At 49.5% G+C, this 22,108-nt stretch overlaps 1 protein-coding gene across 1 annotated transcript in view; it reads left to right on the plus strand.

Moving 5' to 3' along the window:
• Positions 1-1,800: 1,800 nt before the first annotated feature.
• NRF1 (nuclear respiratory factor 1) overlaps positions 1,801-22,108 on the plus strand; it is a 58,897-nt gene continuing 38,589 nt past the window's right edge. The window contains exons 1-5 of the mRNA XM_058022792.1: positions 1,801-1,851; positions 15,508-15,739; positions 18,252-18,366; positions 20,322-20,448; positions 21,411-21,551. Of these exons, the coding sequence (XP_057878775.1) occupies positions 15,517-15,739; positions 18,252-18,366; positions 20,322-20,448; positions 21,411-21,551 (606 nt within the window). The 5' untranslated portion in view covers positions 1,801-1,851; positions 15,508-15,516. The remainder of the gene's footprint in view (positions 1,852-15,507; positions 15,740-18,251; positions 18,367-20,321; positions 20,449-21,410; positions 21,552-22,108) is intronic.

Here is a 22,108-nt window from a genome sequence, read left to right on the forward strand (position 1 = left end):
TCTACCTATATATCCACCTACAGATATATAAAATAAATATATTAATTATAATATTATATATGACCATATATCTATATAACCATATATATAAATTATATATACATATATATACATATACATGTGTGTGTATGCATATATATATACACACATGTATACATATATATGTATGTATACATATATATATGTGTGTGTATGTATGTATATATATATATATACATACATATATATATATATTATATATATACAGGGTGACTAATTTAAATCCCAAAGAATTATTTGATCCACCAGAGCATGGAATAAACACAAATTGTCTCTAAATGAAGGGACATCCCTGAAAATATTTTGCTTTCCAGGTCCCTCTTAAACAACTCCTGTGAACTCTTCTCATGCCGGTCCCCGTTGTGATTTCCATGCCATTCCTAACGAAACAAAAAATCCATTAGCTTCAAGGAATTAGGTATCAAGTTCCACCTCAAAAGTCAAAAACCTCATGGATTTACACCCATTTTTATTATTTCCCTCAGCTCCTTTCCCCTCTGTGTTTCTAATCCTTTATTTTTCAATTCCCTAACGCATGGAATGGTTTACATTGGTTTTTAGTATTATTAAGTCCCACTAAAAGTCCAGATGAATTGCAAGTTCCACAGAAAAGGGAAACAATTTGTATTTTTAACTGGGTTTTTCCACAGAAAATGGGGGGAAATAAATTTTAGAATGGATTTTCCACAAAAATGGAAAAAGGAGTAGATTTTAAATATTGTGATTCTCCCACCAAAAAAAAGGGTGAAATTTCCCTTTGTACTGTATCTTAAACAAAAATAAAAATATAATAGTTTTAAACTGTATTTTTTCCCACCAAAAAAAGAAGGGAAACATTTTGATTTTGAACTACCTTTTTCCCACAATTTCCACTTTAAAGTGGATTTTTGCGCCAAAACAATGAAAGAAAAATCCGTTCTAAAGATGATTTTTTCACAAAAAACTCCAAAATACACCTCCCCACACACAAAAAACGCACTATTTTTTTTTTTTTAATGTCTGTTTTAAAAGCCATTTTCCAGGAATTTAAATTTTAAACTGGATTTTCCCGCCAAAAATATGGGGGGAAAAAGATCTATTTTAAATTGATTTTTTCGCAACTCCCATTTTAAACTGGATTTTCCCACCAAAAATATGGGGAAAACAATCAGTTTTAAACTGATTTTTCTGCAACTCCCGTTTTAAACTGGATTTGTGCACCAAAAACATGACCGAAAAAAAAATGTATTTTAAACGGATTTTTTCGCAACTCTCATTTTTAAACTGGATTTTCTCACCAAAAATATGAAAAAAAAACCTATTTTAAACTGATTTTTCCGCAACTTCCACTTACACTGGACTTTCCCACTATATATATGTCCGAATAAATCTATTCCAAGCGCTTTTCGCTGCATTTCCACGCCAAACTCGGTTTTAGCAGCGCTCCCGCCCTGCCGCGTCCCTCAGCGCCCCTGAGGCGGGAACGGCCGCGACCTCCCCAAGATGGCGGCGGCCCCTCGCGCGACCCCCGCGCGGCCCCCGCGCCCTCCCCAACATGGCGCCGACCTCCCGCCCATGGCCGCCCCCGCCGCCCTCGCCCTCCCCAAGATGGCGGCGGCGCGGCGCTATGACGCCATACGTCCCGCTCCCCCCCTCTCGCTGTCCCCGGCCTCCTCCGCCGCCGCCGCCGCCGCCGGTCCCCGCCTCCCGCGCTCGCCACCGCGGCGGCCGAGGGCGACTCGCGCCGCCGCCCCGCTCGCCCCCCGCCCGCCGCCCGCCCTCCGCCCGCCGCGGCCCCGCGGCGCGGGCCCGCCGCAGCGCAGCCGCTCTGAGGTGAGCGTCCTACCGCGCAATCTCCTCCAGCCCCGGCGCAGCCGCACCAACGCGGGGCCCCCGCCGCCCGCACCCGCTCCCCCGGCGGCCGCGACCGCCCGGCCGCGCCGGGCCCGCGGGGCGGCCCCGGGGCCGGGGCAGCGCGGGGGGGCCGGGACGGGCGGCGCGGGCGGCGGCCACGGGAGCCGGGGCCGGGGGGCGGCGGGTGCGGGGCGGCCTCGGAGCCCCGGCCCGGGCTGAGCCGGGCCCGGCCGGCCGGGGAAGTTGGGCCGCGGCCGCAGACATTGGCGGGGCTTTTGCTTCGCCCTTTTCCCTGCTGTTCTCGGAGCCCCTTCGTGCCTGCTTTTGGCCCTCACCGCCTTTTTTTTTTTAACCCATTATCCCTCCTTTTTTTCCTCCCTTCACCCTCCCCCATTTTTTTCTTCACTCCCCCATTTTTTTTCTTCACTCCCCCTTTTTTGCCTTCACCCACTTTTTTTGCATTCACTCACTTTTTTGCTTTCACCCTCATTTTTTAACTCTTCACCTCCTCTTTTTTTCTTTTAACCCCCCCCCTTTTTTTTTTCTTTCACCCCCTCTTTTTTTCCCTTCACACCTCCATTTTTTTCCTTTTACCCCCATTTTTCCCTTCATCTCGCCTTTCCCCCCATAATCAATTAATTTGTAAAAAGCCTCAGAGGTAAATGAGTCCAGCCTTGATAAAGTTTCTCTTCATGCCCCCTTTTTTTCCTCCTTTCATCTTCGTTTTTTTTTTCCCTTCACCTCCTATTTTTTGCCCCAGAATCACAGAACCAATTAAGTTGGAAAAGACCTCTGAGCTCATTGATGAAGTTCCCCTTCATTCTCCTTTTCCCCCCCATTTTTTTCCTGTCATCCCTCTTTTTTCCCCTTTTACCCCCTTTTCCCCCTCCCATTATTTTTCTTTACATTTTGCACATGTAGAATTTTCCCTGCTCTGTACAGGAGGTTGGGAGCGAGTTGAAACGTGTTAATCTCTCACCTCCCCTCCATTTAATGTACCCAAAAACGGGCTGCGAATTGCCTGTAAAAAAAGGGGTGTAACTGGCTGTGTATTAAAATACCCAAAAAAGGGCTCTAAAACATCTGGCTCAGCACAGACCTGGCTGTGACTGAGGTGCTCAGGCCCTTTTTAGTGTAAATAATAATTAGGGACAGAAATAATTCAGCTCAAGACTCTTCCTGCATTTGAGGTTACCAAGTCTAAGCTTTCTTTCAGCTGCAGATGATTTTTGTTGTGTGGGGAGATGTTTTCTCTGTTCAAGTTTGGGTTCTCTGCTTTATGTTTTTATTATTTTTTCCTCCTTCACTGGACTGTTATTTCCCGAATTTGGGATTTTTCATCCCTTAGGCTGTTGTGGTTTTGTTTCTAAGCCTTGCTGGTCTCTGAGCACGGTTTTAGACCCTCTTCCCACATCCTGAGAGGATTCCCAGTGTGAACTCATCCATTCTTTTCCTTCATCCACATCACAATTGCTCCTTTCCAAATCCTCTCACAGTGAACTTTCATTTCCCAAATAATGAGGAAATAGGTGAGAGAATTGTTCATGGTTTTTATTGAAATTTTTGTGCTCATGGTAAAACTAGGAGCAATGATTTTTTTTTTTTTTATGCTGTTGAGGGTGAAAGTGATGATGATGATGATGGTACTTGTGGGAAGCTGGGGATTGTTACAGCTGAATTTTCCCAGGTTTTAACCTTGCCCATCCATCCCTGGAAATGTCCAAGGCCAGGTTGGATGGGGCTTGGAGCAGCTGGGATGGTGGGAAAACAGGATGGGATTTATGGTCCCTCCAACCCAAACCATTCCATGGTTCCACCAAATATCACAGTGCAGGGTTCATTTAAACCCTCTCATCCTCCTCTGTAGTTTCTGGGTGTGTTTGGTGTTTTGCAGAGTGTCTCAGCTGGTTTTTATGGAGTTTTGTGGCATCCTGGTTGTTTTCCATGGGCCTCCCATCATTTCTGTGAGGTTTTGTGATGAGCTCTTGTGCACAGGCCATAAACACAGCAAGGCGGGAGCCCTCAGCCTCATCTCCTGTGGGTTTTGTGCAGCTCTTGGAATATTTTAGGATCTAGGAAATGTGTGGTCTGACAGAGGTGATTTGGCCACTCCATTCCAGAAGTTAAATGAAACCATCCTGGAAAACCCAGTGAGCGTTGTTGGTGTGGATGGGAGGTTGCACTCTGTGCTGCTCCATCAGGAAAATGGGAAATTTGGGGGATTAAGCTCAGGGAAATGGTGGAATCCCCATCCCTGGGATTGTCCAGTTTGGCACCTGAGGCTGAGGTTTGGTGGTGAACACGTCAGGGTTGAGTTGATGGTGGAACTCAGTGCTCTCCGAGGGCTTTCCCAACTTCAGTCCATGATTCCATGGAAAGGCCTCTTTGCTCCTGAGGGAACTTGGCCACTGTAGGGTTGGTCCTGCCATTAATTTCCTGCCATTAATTGGGGTTTCCCCTGCCATTAATTGTCTGGAATTCCCTGCACAGCAGCCCCAGCCTGGTCAGCTGCTCTGATGTCCGCCTGCAGCCCACGGGCGTCTTGGTGTGAGGGATTCTTCTCATGCTGGGATTTCATCACTTTTCTGTCTCTCAGGAGCCTGGATCACCTCTTTTCAGCCTTAAACTGGGAAATTTAACTTCTGGCAAGCTCAGGCCTGGAATATTTCAGCCCTACAGGGGAAACCAAGGAACCCCAAGGGAGAGAAGGAGCCCAGACTGGGAGCACTGGGACCACTCCTGGTGTCCATCTCCCTTCCAGGCTGGTCATGTCCAACTTCTGCCACGTGCATGCACAAACCCTGGAATATTTCCATTGCTTTTCCAAAGGAGGGAGGTTTCCATGCAGTTTCTCTCTCCTGAAGGGTTTGGGAATTATTATTTTTTTATGCATTACCTTTGTCTGCTGTGGGAAATTGTCTTCCAGGAAGGCAGCAGGGCACAGTGAACTCTGCTGTGCTCCTGAATCCCTTTTACCAAGAAAATTTAATCCACTCTTTTCTTCTACATAAGAACATTTTGTGCTGTCAGGAGGAGTGGTGGGGTTGTGTTGATGATTTTCAGTGCAGGGAGTTCTGTGAAATTCAGCCTTGGACTTTATCTTCCTTAGGCTGCTTCTGAAGTTGGTCTGTGGGAAAAAAGCACACAGTTCAGATATTTTGTGTTACCCATTGCCCAGTGCCCAAGATATTTAATAAAATCATTTTAAACCACTTTTTTTGGGGGGGGTTTTAAATAACTTCTTCTGCACAGTGGGGATTTTACTGGTACTGTTGAGTGCCCCACTGGGGAAAGAACCCTTTCCAAACGTGGCCTAAACCCCCTGACACAGTTCCAGCCATTCCCTTGGATCAAGTGGAACCTTCTCCTTGTGTGTGTTTAAAGGGGATTCATCCTCTCAGGGTTTGGAGTTCAGCTTTTTGTGAGGGCATTTTAATGCTTTCCCACACCCCTGCCCTGATCCATTTCTCACTTATTTCAGTGATTAAATTTGTGTGTCTGCTCTCATTAAACTCTTCATCAGCTCATTGTGCCTGTGAATCCAAACCAGGTGAATAAATCCTGGCAAAACCCCTCTGGTTTCCAAATATTGCAAATTACAGAACTCAGAACGTCACTGGTGTCTTTTACCTCTTCAAAGTAAAGCTCTCCCCAGAAGCCCTCGCCAGTTCCCAGCCTAAAGGGGAGTGTGAGAAAAGCTTTAAGCTCCAGAACTGTGCCAGGCTTTGTGCCAGGGATGAGGAGCCTCTCACCTGCCCAGGTAAACCTGCACCATCCAGGCCCTTCCAGCTCTGGGGAAATTCAGATTTGTTCTGTGCCCGCTGCAGCAATTGCAGTGGGGTTCAGTATTTGTGACTTCACCAATTCTGCTCCTTCTATTTCTGCTTTTTTTTGCCCAAAACTGGTGGGGCTGGTCCAGTTGCCAGGTGGACAGTCCCACTGGGAGGGCTGGCTGGGGTTTGTCTAATTTCTGGAAAACCTCAGGGCCTTTTGTCCTTTGGGAGTATCACAGCTACAGCCAGGAGCTGTCCCTGTGTTTCACCAGAGTCTGAGAGGTTTTTCCCAGGATTTTGGAGCTCAGGCTGCATTCCAGTTTTTTGGGAAGGACTCTGAGGCTGCTCTGGGTTTGCTGTGGATGAGTTGCTTGCCAGACTCCGAGAAGGAATCCAAGAAGAAGTCCAAGAGGGAATCCCTTGCTCTGCCAGATGGAAGCAGGGAGCTGCAGGCTGTGTTTGGTGCAGCTCACAGCTTGCCCTGATGCACGCTGACATTTTGATGTCAATGAAATTCCACCTTGGTTTTTCCCTCCTGGAAAAAAGATGGAGCTATACAAAACCCTTAGTTCACTCAGGATGGCAGGTGGATCCCATCTGAGTAGGACTGGGAATTCCAGTGTCTCCTTCCCTTCCTGTTTTCCAGCCTTTCCCGGGAACTGTGCTGCTTTTGCTGGGGAGTGGAGCCTGGTTTTGTGCTGGAGGACGGCAGCAGGAGTCTCCTTGCTTTAGAGCTTTATTTTTGTTGTTATTTTTGTTTGGCAGATGTGTGAATTGTTTGTGTGCTGCCTATAAATAATAAATGGGTTGCTCAGATCCTGCAGCAGCTCGGAGGGAAACTCAACTTTTTCAGCCCCACAAAATTCACCTGACCTCAAATACAGAAGGGAAGACCCATGAAAGTGTATTTTCACTCACAGACCACATTGGCTTGTGATTAGTGTGACCAAGGAAGCCAATCCAGAAGTAAATGAGTCCCTCCCACTGTTGATTACATAACTAGCTAATTAAAGGAATCAAACAGGGATGACTTGGAAAACTCCATACTCTGGGTCAAAAATACTTTGCAAAGCCGCAGCCCAGAGTGCCCATGTTTTATTTATGCTGAGGGGTGCTGTGTAAATGAAGAAGTTTATTCTTGGTGTCAGCCTTTAGAGTCTCCTGCTGCTTCTGCAGCCGCTTCCTTGGGCACCAGGAAAATCCTTTAACTCCTCATTTCCCTTTGGGAGGAGAAGGGACTCCATAGCACTGCTCCCTTCCCTCCCTACAAGGAGCTGGTGGATTCAGAGCTCTTCTTGTGGTTGCTTTGGGTTGAAAGTTGGGTTATTTTCGGGCTTATGAATTCTGCATCATGAGCATTCCCATGGATTTAGGGATAAATAATGATCTTGGTCCCTTGCTCCAGAAGGAAACTGTGAATTTCCTGGGAATGAAGGGTTGGAATACTTCAGCCCTGATAGTAAGAGGCATGTGTAGATGGGAGATGGTGGTGGAGAGATGTGGAAGAAGATCTGAAGAACAAAATGTGGCAGCAAATAAAAATCCACGGTCCGTTTTCAGCAGGTGGAACGCGGGGTTGTGGCAGGAGCTGTGGGAGCCTGGAGTTCCCTGAGGATTTGCATAGCCTGCTCAAAGCAGGAAAAGCACAGGGTTGGGATGGGTCAGGGCTGGGATTCAGGATGGCTCAGCCCTGGGTGCTCTCTGTGGGTCTGCAGAGCCCCCTCTGCCCACGTGGGACCCAGGGGACACCGAGAGCACAACAGGCTCTGTCACTGTGGGACCAGCATCTGAACCCAGCTTGGAGGTGCCTCAGACCTGAAACACTGGCAGGCAAATCTCTCTGCTGTAGTTGGGCTGGAAATGCAATTTTTTTCCCCTCCAGAAAACACAAATGTTGGTGGTGTGGAATGTGTGATGTGGGATTTTCTCATGGGATTTTCTCACGCGATTTTCTCACGTTCCTGCTGTGTTTGCACAGGGTCAGTTTCCCTTTCTGGGGTCGTGGATTCATCATGGAATTGTGGAATGGTTTGGGCTGGAAGGACCTTAAAGCTCAGCTTGTGCCATGGCAGGGACACCTCCCACTGTCCCAGGCTGCTCCAGCCCCAGTGTCCAGCCTGGCCCTGGGCACTGCAGGGATCAGGGGCAGCCCCAGCTGCTCTGGCAATGCCAGCCCAGGCAGGAATTCCTCATTGCCAAGATGCCACCCATGGCTGCCCTCTGGCAGTGGGAGCCATTCCCTGTGTGCTGTCCCTGCAGGCCTTGTCCCCAGTCCCTCTGCAGCTCTGCTGGAGCCCCTGCAGGCCCTGCAATGTGCTGGGAGCTCTCCCTGGATCCCTCCCTGCTCCAGGGGAACATTCCCAGCTCTCCCAGCCTGGCTCCCTGGGAGCTGAGGGGCTCCAGCCCTGCAGCAGCTCCATGTCCTTATGTTCATGAGTTCCCAGTGGATTTTCTGGGGAGTTTTTCCTCCTCAAGTGCATATTTTGCAGGACAGCCAAGCAGACACGTTCTTGAACCACTCAAACTTCAAGAAGGGGTGGCCAGGCTGCCATTTTGGGTGGAAGTATGATAATTAAATGTGGTTGGGACTGTACTGTCTGTTCTCACCACGTGCTGATCTTGAGTTAACGCCGTGTGAGGAGTGAGGACCGAGTCCTTAAGGTGGTGCATTGTAATTTCGGGCACCACCACAGACAAAAGGTACAAAGGTATTAGAGAGTGTCCAAAGGAGGGACACAGGGATGAGGAAGGGGCTGGAGGAGCAGCTGAGGGGGCTTGGTTTGTCCAGCCTGGGGCAGAGGAGGCTGAGGGGAGACTCGCTGGGGGCTGCAGCTTCCTGAGGAGGGGCAGCTCTGATCCCTGCTCTGTGTGACCAGGGACAGGACCCCAGGAAATGGCATTGAACCGTGTCAGGGTTGGATATCAGGTTGGATGTCAGGAAAGGTTCTTTCCTAGGTCTGCTGGCGCTGCCCAGGCTCCCCAGGGAACGGGCACGGCCCCAGAACTCCAGGAACATTTGGACAGCTCTCTCAGGGACAGAGTGGCACTGTTGGGGTGTCTGTACAGGATCAGGAGTTGGATTGGTGACTCAGCGGATCCTTTCCAACTGAGGCTATTCCCAGGTGGAGCCGAGGCTGGACAGAGCTCGTCCATGCTGGGCACGTGTGATCCTTCCACCCGAGAGTCTCCACAGCATCTCTGTCCCCACCCTGTTGCTCAAACCCTTCTGTGTCACCCACTGCCATTCTCTCTTCCCGTGGTAGCCCAGCATAACCACTAATCCTCTCTGTCCATAAAAGAGGATTAAAATGGGCACATTTGCACCTCACAGCAGCCAGCAGGGTCGTGCTCTGTCTTTTCCAGCAGCAATCCCAAGGGCTGCACCTCTGTGCCCGGCCAGGAGTGCTTCAGCCAGCACCAGCAGCAGCCTGGGCTTGTCGGGTGAGGAATTCTCTAAAAGACACTTCTGGCTGTTAATTAAAAGAGCTGAATTGACTAAAGATGAGTAACTCGCTTCACGCTGTTAGAACGACTCCTGGCTTCTGCGGGTCTGAGGAAAATAGGTTAAAATTGGGATTTCAGTGTGGCTCTTTGAATAAAATGCACGAGTTACAAAGTATTATTCAGAGAATGGCATTTATCATGTCCTGGTTCCTAAACCTGTGGCAGACCACACATCCTGCAAAAAGATTTTTGGGAAAAAAGGTGCTAAAAGTGCTGGTGAGGGGGAGGCACCCCAAATGCTGCCCGTGGTACCTGCAGAGCCTGGGGCCAGCCCGGAATGCTAAATGAGAATTCCATCCCGTGGTTCACGGTTCTGGGTGCAGTTTCACCGCCAGGTTTGGGTTACACTCAGCCTGGGATGTGGTGGTGCCCTTCCCGTGGGTTTCCAAATGGGAAATGTGCCCTTTTCTTTCTTGAGGTCCTCCTAAGGAGGGCTGATTCCCCTGGGATATTATTTCTTGGTGCCAAAGCTCCAGAAGAGTCTCCAAGAGGAATCCGCCTCATCCTTGTGTTTACCCCGTGGCTTCCTGTTGGTTTTCGGTGCTAAATAAATGAAATTTAGCTGCAAAAAGGGCCCATTGCAGGTCACATTGTCCCTGATGTGTCCATTGCCAGTCACATTGTCCCTGATGTGTCCTATCGCAGCACCCAATGGCAGCTCTCAGCAGCAAGTAGCAGCTATTATCCTAATAAATACCTTTGAAATCCTGTTTGTTTCTTTTCCAGAGCTGCCACAGTGAAGGTTTTTCCTGCAGGGGGATTTCTTTGCTCTTTGATGTGATATTGTGACAAAGAGAGCTCGTTAATAGAAGGAATTTTGGTTTTGTTTGCTAGAATCTGTTTGATTTCAGGGCTTTTCACGCTGAGACCAGGAGCATTGTGTTGTTTTTTGGTTTTTTTTTTGTACCCCATGCTAATTAAAAGGATCATTTTACTAATGTTATGCCACAGGAGGACGCTGTGGAACGAGAGCCGGTTCCTGGTGTTGCTCGAGTCACCGTATCTGTGCCAGGCGCGTAAATGAGATGTTCACTTCAATCTTGATAGCAAGGGAATAAACTGGAGTGTCTTATCTCGCTTTGTGCCTGGTATCAGCTGTGCTGCTGACAGGAGTCAGTGTCTCCAGTCCTGGAAAGTCTTTCCCATCCAAAACCTTGAGCAGCTTCTGGAGGGGCAGGAAAAAAAAAAAAAACAAAACCCAGTTTTTTATCAGGTTGTGGTGTTGGCTTCAGAATTCTCCTCGTGAACCGAGAGCATTTTTTTCTTTCCGTGGAAAATGGGATTTTGGTATTTAAATGTGCATTTTCGATGAGTTGTGGTAATTGGTGAGATATTAATCAAGCTTATCCTGGTGGATGGTGGTGTTTGCTTGTCAGACCCGTGGGGGTGATTCCCTCTAGGCACAGTTTTGTACAGGAGAGGTGTCAAATTCACCCTAAATAGCAATTAATGAAGGATATTTACCAGTGAGAGATGCCAGTGCAATGTGGAAATCAAGGAAAGGGCAGAGACTGGGAGTCTGGGATCACCTGCTGGGGACACCTGGACATGCTCTCGCTCCTGTCCCCGTGGAGAAAAGAGCAGGAGGAGGTCTGGGACTGGCTTGGTGGTGATTGATGGCAGTGGGGCTGTTCCTGGGCTCTCCCAAAGCCGGTGCTGTTGGAGTTGGCTGGCACAGAGCTCCTGGCAGCTCTGGCTTCTCCTGGAAGTGGTTTCTGAGCCAGCGCTCTCAGGAAATGCCGTGAGGGAGCTGCGCGCCCCGGCTGGGAGATGGATGAGATGCCAGCTTGGCCCAGATGGAGGAGAAGCAGAGCCAGGACAGCACCAGGAGTGGCCATTCCTCCTTTTTAAAGGTTGTCCTCAAATCCTGCCCTCAGCTGGAGCAGCTTCTCTAACCCAGACCATGCCAGGAAGCACCAAACCAGCTCCTTTCTGGCCATTCTCATGGAGGGGAGACACAAAGCCCTCAAGACTAACGAGGCTGACCACTGATTCAGTCTCATCTCCTGGTGAAAATCATGGAATACATCCCTGGGTTTGTGTTGGTTCCCAGTGAGGTTTGCTCTCCGTGGCTGTGACCATCAAAATGTGATGTATCAGAAATCTGCAGGTGCTAAACCAGGATGTGCCCACTCTCCTGAAAAACTGCAGAGAGAGTCTTGGCCAGAACAGGAAAAGCAGGACTGGACAATTGCAAAGGTCTAATTCCATTCAAACAGGGTTTGAATTTATTAGGAAATGGCCAGTGATTTTGTGACCGTCAAAATGTGATGTATCAGAAATCTGCAGGTGCTAAACCAGGATGTGCCTGCTCTCCTGAAAAACTGCATAGAGAGTCTTGGCCAGAACAGGAGAAGCAGGACTGGACAATTTCAAAGGTCTAATTCCACTCCAACAGGGTTTGATTTTATTGGGAAATGGCCAGTGATTGATTTCTTGCTAAGATCAGTTTTCACTTAGGAATTATCCCAGGCTGCCTCTGCAGGGAAATTGGAGTTTATCGAGATGCACGGCCAGAAGTGTGGAGCAGCTTTTTAAAGAACACATTCCTGAGCACTCAGTGCAGAGGAATTCAACCTGAGTGAATCCACCAAGTGTGACCCAGTTGAAAAATCTCCCTCACATCACATCAGCCCAGATCATCAAAGGTGCTTTTGATCCCTCCCCATCACGAGCTGCCCATGGTGCTGTGGGAGGCGCAAACTGTTGGCAGATGTTAAAATAAATGGAAATGGGATCTTCCTTACCCTCCTGAGAGTGAGGAAGCAGCTCACAGGAGCAGGTGGGGAGTCCTGGGTGCCACCAGCAGCATTTGGGAAGCTGGAAACTGCTCCAGCCTTGCTCTGTGGCTCATGGAGATGAAGCAGCAGGGGAACAGCAAACAGTGGCCAGAATCTGATTTAGAGGGTGATTTCCTACAGAGGAGGAAAGGGTGACCTTCCCCAAGGTTCCTTTCATGGTTGTATCCCAGGAGGGATCCTCTCATGAGAGGACAGAGCAAGCAGGTCTCTCAAAACCTCCATAGAATTCCTATTTTGCTTCCTTTCAAAATTATTTAAACCACCAAAGAAGCGAGAGCCAGTGATTCTTTTTATTTATTGCTGATCTGAGCAGGGTTTCAAATTAATGAGGTGTGGGCTGAGTTGGTAAAAATGGCACCATGACTTAACATTGCAGAGGATAAATGCTCATCTCCAGCTTCAGTTTGTCTCTGTCGTGTCTCCTGCAGCATCTGAATTAAAACCTCTTCAGTGGGATAAAGGTTTAAAATAATTCCAGGGTAAGGGAGTTTTTCCATCGTGCTGCTGCTCCCATGATTTTTCCTGGTGTGGGATTTTTATTTTGGACTCAGTTTTAAGCACCCATTAAGGTGGATGGTGATGGTAGAGGATGGTGTCTGTGGGGTTTTTATGGGCTGAGCTGTGACTTGTTACAGTCACACCACAGAGACCTCAATTTCAATCCACGTGGGTTTCAGTTTGGTGTAGAATTTATGGGGTTTGCAGCCAGTTCCTGCTGGTTTTGGGTGGTTTGAGTGGGGCAACTCTGCTGTTTCCTCCTGCTCCTGGTGTTCCTCCAGTGATGGTGTCAGCAGCCACTGGCCAGGACATCAAAGGAACCCCTGACACACTCGTGAGGCAGCTGCACTGTGTGATGAGAGGGACTTTACCCTCATAGTTTTTATAAGCACTTTAAATGACTTTAAAACTACTTCTGGCTGTCATCCAAACCTTCAGGACTAAGGAAGTGTCCAGAAATGTCCTTGCGGTCACCACTGTGCCATTAGGCTTTCCCTCCTCCTGAAACTGCTCTGGTTTTGGGAGAACACCAGGGATCAATGTTCCTTTCCTGGAGTGGGGAATGCTCCTCTCTAAAGGATGAAGGGAACAGCTTTCCTGTCATCCCTGTGCCCAGATCCTGCTCAAATCCAGGCCCAAACCTTTGGATGTGTCACAGGGATGCTTGGCTGGCCCAGCTTGGTGACACCTTCACCAGTCAAGGTGTTGGCCCACAGAGCCTGGCCAGTGTCAGGAACACTTTGGGAATAATTTGAATTTGGGAATAATTTGAATATGGGAATAATTTGAATATGGGAATGGCTTCCCAAGGGTTCAGTGTTGGTGGCATTGGGTGTGGGTTGCCTTTGAGTACAAGGTTTGGTTCCAGTGATTTCATCTGTTGTCTTGGGGTCTTGTCTCCTGGCCTTAGAGTCACTGTGCTCTAGCAATCATATTCTGATCACATTTTTTGGTGGGTTTTTTAAACTTTAATAGTCAGAAAAGCAACAGTGTTCCCTTTCAGGAAAAGCTTGGTGTTTTGGGAAATCTGTTAATCTGGTCCATATAAGGATTTACTTGAGATATTTTTTGCCACCCATTTTTCTGTGGTGATGGCAGTGTGAGTTTCATGGCAGGAGTTTAGGGCTGATTGTTTCTCCACCAGAAGTTTTCAGTTTGTCTCAATGTACAGATATTTTTTGCCACCCATTTTTCTGTGGTGATGGCCGTGTGAGTTTTGTGGAAGGAGTTTAGGGCTGATTTTTTCTCCACCAGGAGTTTTCAGTTTGTCTCAATTTGCACCTCAGCGTCTCAGTCCCTTCCTCACTGGCACTGTTTGAACTCCTGCTATTTTTGGGTGGTTCTAATATTACAACCCAGGTTGTAAACAGGCTTGGACAGCAGCAACATCAGACTCCAGCAGCTTTTTTGGGAGGATTGGGAGTCTGAAGCTGGCTTGGCTTTAGCTGTAGCCTCAGTAGGTTTGTGACAGTCTCACAACAACAATTCTGCTGTCCCTCAGGCTGGAATATTCCAACCCTTCCCCAGCAGGGCCAATCCCACCACTAACCATGTTAAATCCCTTCAGGGATGAGGGTCCATCACTTCCCTGTTCCACTGACAACCCCTTTGGAGAAGAAATGTTCCCTAAAATCCCATCTAAACCTCCCCAGCACAACTTGAACCCATTTCCTCTCGTCCTGTGGCTCGGGAGAAGTGTCTGACCCCTACCTGGCTGCAGCCTCCCTTTTGTTTGGTCAAAATACCCCTCTTGACAAAATGGTTTGGGTTCCTGTGTCTGCCTGATCCCTCATGGCATTCTGTGATCTGTGGTCAGTCAGGAGCTGTAATTCCATCACTGTTCTTACCAGGTCAGAACCTTTTTTTTTGTTTATTTTCCTATTCCCTGCAGCTGGTCACCTCTTTCTGCCCTTTACCCTGAGCAGGAACAGATTTCCTTTGGGGAATCTCTTTTTGAGGGTTGAGGTTCTAATTCTCCTGTTGGGAAATCTCTTAGGGATGTGCCTTTTCCTTTCCACAAATGTACAGCAGGCACAGACTGAAAATATCCCTGCGCCTCCCATCCTGGTCCTTCTGTGCTCCCAGTGTGTGGCCCAGGACCCTGCTGACTCTGTAAGCTGCTGCTTTGCTCAGTTCTTTACCCCTGGGCGCTGTAATAAATCAGCTTTCTGTGATGTTTGTGCTTGGGCTGTGATGGCTTTGCCTCTTTCTGGACTCTTGAGTCCAGGTCTGGGCCCCTCCTGAGCAGAAAGGTCTGGAGGGGGTCCAGGGAATGGGGCTGGGAAGGGAATGGAGCCCCAGCAGGGCTGAGGGAGCTGGGCAGGGGCTGAGCCTGGAGCAGAGGAGGCTCAGGGGCCCTTGTGGCTCTGCACAAGTCCCTGCCAGGAGGGCACAGCCCAGGGAACAGGGACAGGAGCAGAGGGAACGGCCTCAGGCTGGGCCAGGGCAGCTCAGGGTGGGCACAGCAGGAATTTCCCCGTGGAAAGGGGTCAGGCCTTGGCAGGGGCTGCCCAAGTTGATGGTGGACTCGCTGTCCCTGGGGGTGTCCAGGGAATTCCTGGATGTGGCACTCGGTGCTCTGCTCTGGGGAGGGGACATAGGTGGGACTCGATGATCTCAGAGGTCTTTTCCATCCTCAGTGCTGCTGGGATTCTGTGCTGCCATCCTCGTTTGTGTCCTGAGCTACTGAGGTCAGAGGAGACTTTGTGTCACCCTCAGGCCTCTTGACATGACAAAACCAGGTGCCACCTTTGACCCTTCAATGGACAATCTCAGGGCTGCAGGGTCCTTGGGGACCTTCCCTCCACCAGACATGACGATGTCTGGATGCTGTGCTCTGTTCAGAAGTGTGAATTTTTCCAAACTCTAACCTAAAGTTAAAGAATTCCTCTTTAACTTCCTGTTCTCTGTTCCACTCCTGACTCCTGGCAGAGTTATTTCCCTGTTCTAGACGGCCTGAGGGAGGTGATCTCTGTCCCTGGTGCTCGCGGCCCGGTTGGCTTTTTGTCCCGGCTTTCTGTCACAGCTTTCTGCCGCGTTTTTTTTGTCCCCCCTGGCAGTGACTCTTGATGGAAGAGCACGGGGTGAGCCAGGCAGAGCACATGGCTACCATCGAGGCGCACGCCGTGGCGCAGCAGGTGCAGCAGGTGCACGTGGCCACCTACACGGAGCACAGCATGCTGAGCGCCGACGAGGACTCGCCCTCCTCGCCCGAGGACACCTCCTACGACGACTCCGACATCCTCAACTCCACGGCGGCCGACGAGGTCACCGCGCACCTGGCGGCCGCAGGTAACGCCCGGGGCCGCTCCTCGTCTCTTGGGGGAGGTGAAACGGGAGAGCCTTGGAAACAGGAGTGTCTGGCAGGAGGCTTTGGGAATACGGAAAGTGTAAGCAAGATTGAAATGAAAGTAAGTTTTGAGATCCCTCACTTACTGAACACCTGGAAAACAATGGTGTGGCCAGCTGAAGGTGATCCCCTTGTGATGGAACAACACCCTCTGCTTGCAGACAGGCCCAAGGGTCAGAGCAGACCCTACAGCTTGGCAGAAGGGCCCAAAGAGGAGTTTTTAGTGTTTAAAATGTAACACAGTGTGGTAATGTAGTGATTCTTATAGGCTGTGTGGAAATGCTATAGGATTTGTCTATTTTACTAGATTGGTTAGTGAGAATTAAAATATTCAACACAGAAGAAGATTTATTGTATTGGAATGGGCATCTTGCCCTCTTACCCTTTTACTCTCTTACCTTTTTTACTCCCTTACTCTCTTACCCTCTTACATTCTCATCCTCTCTCTCTCTCTCATCCTTCTTACCCTTCTCTTCTCTTCTCTCAGATCTGATCTGAGCTGTGGCTGGCAGCTCCAGCAGGGCCCTGCACCCAGGCCCTGTGCAATAAACCCCAAATCCCAGCAGGGCCCTGCACCCAGGCCCTTTGCAATAAACCCCAAATTCCAGCAGGGCCCTGCACCCAGGCCCTGTGCAATAAACCCCAAATTCCACCACCTGGCTTCAGAGATCTCTCATCTCCATCCATCCTGGCATCCGCCATGCAGGGACACTCAGTGGCCATGGACAGCAGAGATCTCCTGGAGGGAGGATTGGCTGTGGGAGAGATAAAGAAAACTTATAACAATTCAGAGGGAGGGGTTTACATTTTCCATTTCAGGGCAGGCTCCTGCCTTCCTGAGCAGACACCTGGCTTTTCAAACCAAGACACAGGGCCCAAGGCAGTCAGGTGTCCTTGAGTTTCAGGCCTAGAGAGAAATTGTTTTATCTGAATAAAATGGGAGAACAGCAGCTGATAGGCTGAGGAGTTTTACAGTTATACACTAAAGCAGTACAGGGTCTGAAAAATAGAAAAGCTAAATCCTAAGGCATCACTGGTCCATCCCACCCACAGGAATATTCCACAGGAAATTCTCCCTGCTGGCCACTTGAATCCCACATTGTTTCTGTGTGCACCACAGAGGTGCTGGGAATTGCTGGTCTATACAAAGGTCCCTGCTAAAATGCTGCCTCAAGTAACGAAATTAAAATACCAAATATGTCAAAGAGCAAAGATTATTTCAGGCCCCACAGAAACAACCACAAAAACTAACCCAGGAGTGCAGCCTTGCTGAGTCCGGGAGCTCAGGTGTTGGGCCTCTCCACAGAGATCCACAGAAAATCCTGACACATCCAGACTGGGAAAGGACTTCAGAATCACAGATTCCTCCCAGTGAGCCAAACGTCCTCCAGACTGGCCCCATAGTGGGTCTGCATTGGCAGAAGAATGGGGTGATAAAAAAGCACTGAGTGTGGCCTGACTCTGTATCAGACTTGACACCAAACCTGTGAGGTTCCACCATCCCCTGAGCATCCCAGGCCTCCTCTTGCTTATGAACTTTCCAGCCTCCCACCCTGCAGGAATTTTTCTTTCCCCTTCCCTTCTAGCACACAGGATTTTCAGGCCTGGGTGGTCTTCAGAAGACTCTGGTAGAACCCTGCTGTGAACTCTGGATTTTACATTTCTTTCCTTGGTAGGGCACTGGTGGAAACTCTGGATTTTGCATTTCTTTCCCTGGTAGGACACTGTTGGAACTCTGGATTTTACATTTGTTTCCCTGATGGTACACTGCTGTGAAATCTGGATTTTACATTTTTTTTCCCTGGTAGGCCACTGCTGGGAGCCTGGATTTTACATTTCTTTCCCTGTTAAAACACTGCTGAGAACTCTGGATTTTACATTTCTCCCCTGGTAGGGCAATGCTGAGAACTCTAGATTTTGCATTTCTTTCCCATTAGAACACTGCTGAGAACTCTGGAATTTACATTTCTTTCCCTGGTAGGACACTGCTGGATTCTACATTTCTTTCCCTGTTAGGACACTGCTGAGAACTCTGGATTTTACATTTCTTTCCCGCTAGACCAGGTCCTTAATCCCTCAGGGAAGCCTCAGACTCCTGGTGCTGTAGTTGAGGTGTCCAAGCAGGATTTGTGGAGCTGTACCTGGTTTCCTCTTCCCAGCCACCAGCATCTCCTCAGTTATTCAAACCTTGGGAGTTTTTCAAGATGAAAACACAGAGTTCTGTCAGTGTAAGGACAGCTTTAGGCTGAAAATGTGACTTTGACCCAGGACTGAGCAGGGATTTGCCAGCCTGAGGAACGGAGCTTTCGGTGCAGTGCTGCGGAGCTCGGGGAGGGATTGGTGTCCCTTGGCTGTGCTGGGGACACCCTGGGCACCCCTTCCTGGCCGGGGGGCACGGTGCCAGTGTCCCTCGGAGCTGCTGGAGCTGACTGAGCCCTGTGCTGTGCTTTGCAGGCCCTGTGGGGATGGCAGCAGCTGCTGCTGTGGCCACGGGGAAGAAGCGGAAGCGGCCGCACGTGTTCGAGTCCAACCCCTCCATCCGCAAGAGGCAGCAGACACGATTGCTCAGGTGAGCTCTCACCTGGCCCTGACACCTCTGCGTCCTCCTGCCAGCTCTGGTGGCCTCTGGGGTCACGCCAAGTGCTGCCCAGGAGTCACCCAGCTTGGGGGTTTTTTGGGAGTGTTCTTTCTGGAAGCCAGAAAGTTATAAGTTATATTTAAGTTTGGTCCGTTTACATATCAGGGGTAAATCAGGGTGTTAGTTGGCATTAAAGGGTTAAACTGCAGCTCTGCTCATCTCATCCAGGACTGGCACTCTGGTGGATCCATTGTTCTGTTTTAACCCTAGTTATCTGTCACAGTGGTATTCCAAGATATCCACAGTGGCTTTAGCAGAAATTGCTAAATTTCCATATCCCAGCTCTCAATTTATCTGCCTCACAAAAAAAAGTCATTTCTGCTTGATTAAACCATTCTGGGGATAAATTCAGTGTGTGGATATCCAGATTTCCTTTGCCATTGCAAAGATTGGCAAAGGAATCTCAGGCAGGTGTTTTCCCCAGATGATTCTTCCTAAAATTGTGCTCGAAATCCCACGGTGAAGATTAGGAAGAATAACCCAGGGGAGATTCCTGCCTGAGTTAAAACACTTTTTCTGGCTTTAGAAGCTTCCAGTGGGGACAGCAGAGCTGCACAGCCCTGCAGGTGCTGCATTCCAGGTGCTCTGAGGCTCTTTGCCCACCTGGTGGCCCCCGAGCCTCACCAGAGCCGAGGGCACTGCACAGCCCTGGAGGCTCCACCCGAGTTCCATGCCCTGGAAACATTTGTGAACATCGGCTGCTGCTGTTCCCTGCCTTTTGCAACAGAGCAATTCTTGCCTTTTCTGCTGTTTTGGATCTCATTGGGTAGTTAAGGTTTAATTATTGGGCAGAGTTACTGCAAAATAATAATCCTTGGGAGTGAACTCCCTGCCTTTTACAGCTCCCTTCTGGTTTTCCCTCCTTCCCCAACTCAGCCGTGTTTACTGCAGTGTTTCTGTGTTTATTGCAGTATTTCTGAAGAACAAATCCTTTTCTCCCTTGAAATATGAACAATATATTTTTAAAGAAACCGCTCAGTGAAGGAATTATTTATTCTCCTTTCACGCACCTACTTCGTTTTGCTACCTTAAGATAATGACAAAACATCATTTTTTTTCCCACTCTGACCAGTTGAACACATGTTTGTGCTTGATTTTCACCCCGCTGGAAATCAAGTGGTAATTCCAAACCCCTGAGTGTGGGATCTGTGTAGCTGGAGGTGCTTTTTGGCAGCCTCAGGTTCTGAAATGACCAGGACAGGGCTGAGCTGTCACCTCACAGAGTGCTCAGGTTTTCTGAGGAAAGCACTACTTCTCTCTTGCTTTTAGAGTTTCTGCCACCATTTCTGGCTCCTGCACTGTTTAACAGGGAATAAGAGGCAGAAAATATCCAGTGGAACATTTTGATTCCCAAGGGAGTTGCTGATGGGGCAGGTGTGGGGACACCTGGGTATCCTGTGCTGAGCTGTTGCAATATTTCCAGTTCTTGCTTATCCTGTAGCTTGAATTCCTCCAGATCTGGTCTGAGCAGGACTTTGGTGCTGGAGAATTGCACTGCTATGAATTGCACTGGATGTAGAGCAACCTCTGTCTGCAGGCCTCCTTTGATGAATCATTCAGATGCTTCAACAAGACACAAGTTTTGTGTTGCTGAGACAGAGTGCAAGTGCAGACTCTCGCTGCCCCAGCTTTGCTGCTCTGCTGATTTCTCTTTTTACATCAATGAGAAAAGGAGACAGGGGACAATAATTGACATTTGAGCTGCTGGGTGGCTGCAGGGAGCACAGCAGGCCCGTGGAGCAGAGGAATAAGCTCCATATGTGGCCAAGCTGAGCAGCTGGGGCTCTGTTTCTCACCTGCTTTGTGCTGGGGAGCTGGCAGCCAGGGGGGTGCTGTTTGTGCAGGGTTTCAGCTCCTGCCCATTCCCAGGTTTTGCTGTGTTTCAGGAAGCTGAGGGCCACGCTGGATGAGTACACCACCAGAGTGGGGCAGCAGGCCATCGTGCTGTGCATCTCACCCTCCAAACCCAACCCTGTCTTCAAAGTGTTCGGTGCTGCACCCCTGGAGAACGTGGTAGGTGTCCCTGGGAAAGTGAGGAGACAAATTCCTCACCTTCTCTGCAGGTTTTGTTCTGTTCAGGGCAGCCTTGGAAGCCTGGTAGGGATGTGAATGTCATGCTAAAAACCCTGGAAAACAGAGGTTAGGTTTTATGGGATACAGTGCTGGATCTGGTTGAGTCAGTGATTTCAGAGACCTTTTCCAGCCTTAATGTTCCTGACATGAGGGCAGCACTGAGGTCCTCTCCTCTCTCCTCTCTGCAAGAATGGCTGCCTGGCACATCTCACCAGGGGGGAACATCCTGCATTAAAAATTTAAAAATCAGAGGGAACAGGTCATGATACAGAATCCCTGAGCTTGGAAAGGACCTCCAGGATCACTGAGTGCAAGGTGTCAGAACCCCACTTTGTCCCCAGCGTAGAGCTGAGTGCCACCTCCAGGAGTTCCTTGGCCACCTCCAGGGATGGGCACCCCAAAGCTCCCTGGGCAGCCCCTGACCACCCTTTCCGTGGGGAAATTCCTGATGATTCCGCCCTGAGGCTCCTCTGGCCCAGCCTGAGGCTGTTCCCTCTCCTCCTGTCCCTGTTCCCTGGCAGCACAGCCCAACTTGCCCCCTCTTGTCAGGGACTTGTGCAGAGCCACAAGGTCCCCCCTGAGCCTCCTCTTCTCCAGAGTAAACCCTAAAAAATGACATGTTTAAACTCAGCTCTTCTGCCTGCATCTTATTGCACACCCTGCCCAGGACAAGTTCTACTTTGAGAACTTTTCCTTTCATCCCACAAGTCCTTCCCTTGCCGGTGTTACTGCAAGTTTCATCAGCAGGGCTGGCTCTCGTGGGGCTGCTGCTGTTTCCTGCCAGCTGTGCCACTGTTTGCTCCTCCTGCTCTGCAGCACCCTGGGGAGGGTGGCTGGGCCTGCCCCCTGCTCCTCTCCTGGTGCTGCTCCCCTTGTTTACCCGAGCTAACAACTCCCCACAGGTGCGCAAGTACAAGAGCACCATCCTGGAGGACCTGGAGTCGGCGCTGGCCGAGCACGCCCCGGCCCCCCAGGAGGTGAACTCAGAGCTGCCCCCCCTCACCATCGATGGCATCCCCGTCTCCGTGGACAAAATGACCCAGGTGAGTGCACAGGTGACCCAGGTGAGCAGCCAGCCCTGGCACAGGCAGGGAACAGAGGGATGTTAGGAATCTTGCGGTCACATCCTGTTGTTTTGTGTGGCTGCCTCTCCTGGGGGTGGCTCTGATCTCTTCATTCCCCCGGGGCTGTAACAGCTCAGGTTGTGCTTGGAGGTGGAGATTTGTTAGTGGTGCTGATTTTCTGTGTGAAAAAAACTGCTGCTGTGGAGAGCTCAGGCTGCTGGGAGCATTCCCTTTGGAGATGGTTTTGGTACTTCCCAGAAAGCCAGAGCAGGGAAAATGTTTGTTCCATGCTTTGCCACAATCTTTAGGCACCAAGATTGGGAAGGCCACTCATGGACACCTTTCTGTGTCCTGTAATTAAGTCCTTCCTCTGTTTCTTGCTGTGGCTTGGAGCAGAGGGAAGTTTAACCCCAGATCAGACCCTGAGTGAAATATTTTGTTGGAACTTTGTTAGTGGTGCTGATTTTTCTCTGTGAAAAAAGAAAACCTGCTGCTGAGGAGAGCTCAGGCTTTTGGGAGCATTCCCTTTGGAGCTG

Source organism: Melospiza georgiana, chromosome 4, assembly GCF_028018845.1.
Source record: "Melospiza georgiana isolate bMelGeo1 chromosome 4, bMelGeo1.pri, whole genome shotgun sequence".
NCBI classification, from domain to species: domain Eukaryota; kingdom Metazoa; phylum Chordata; class Aves; order Passeriformes; family Passerellidae; genus Melospiza; species Melospiza georgiana.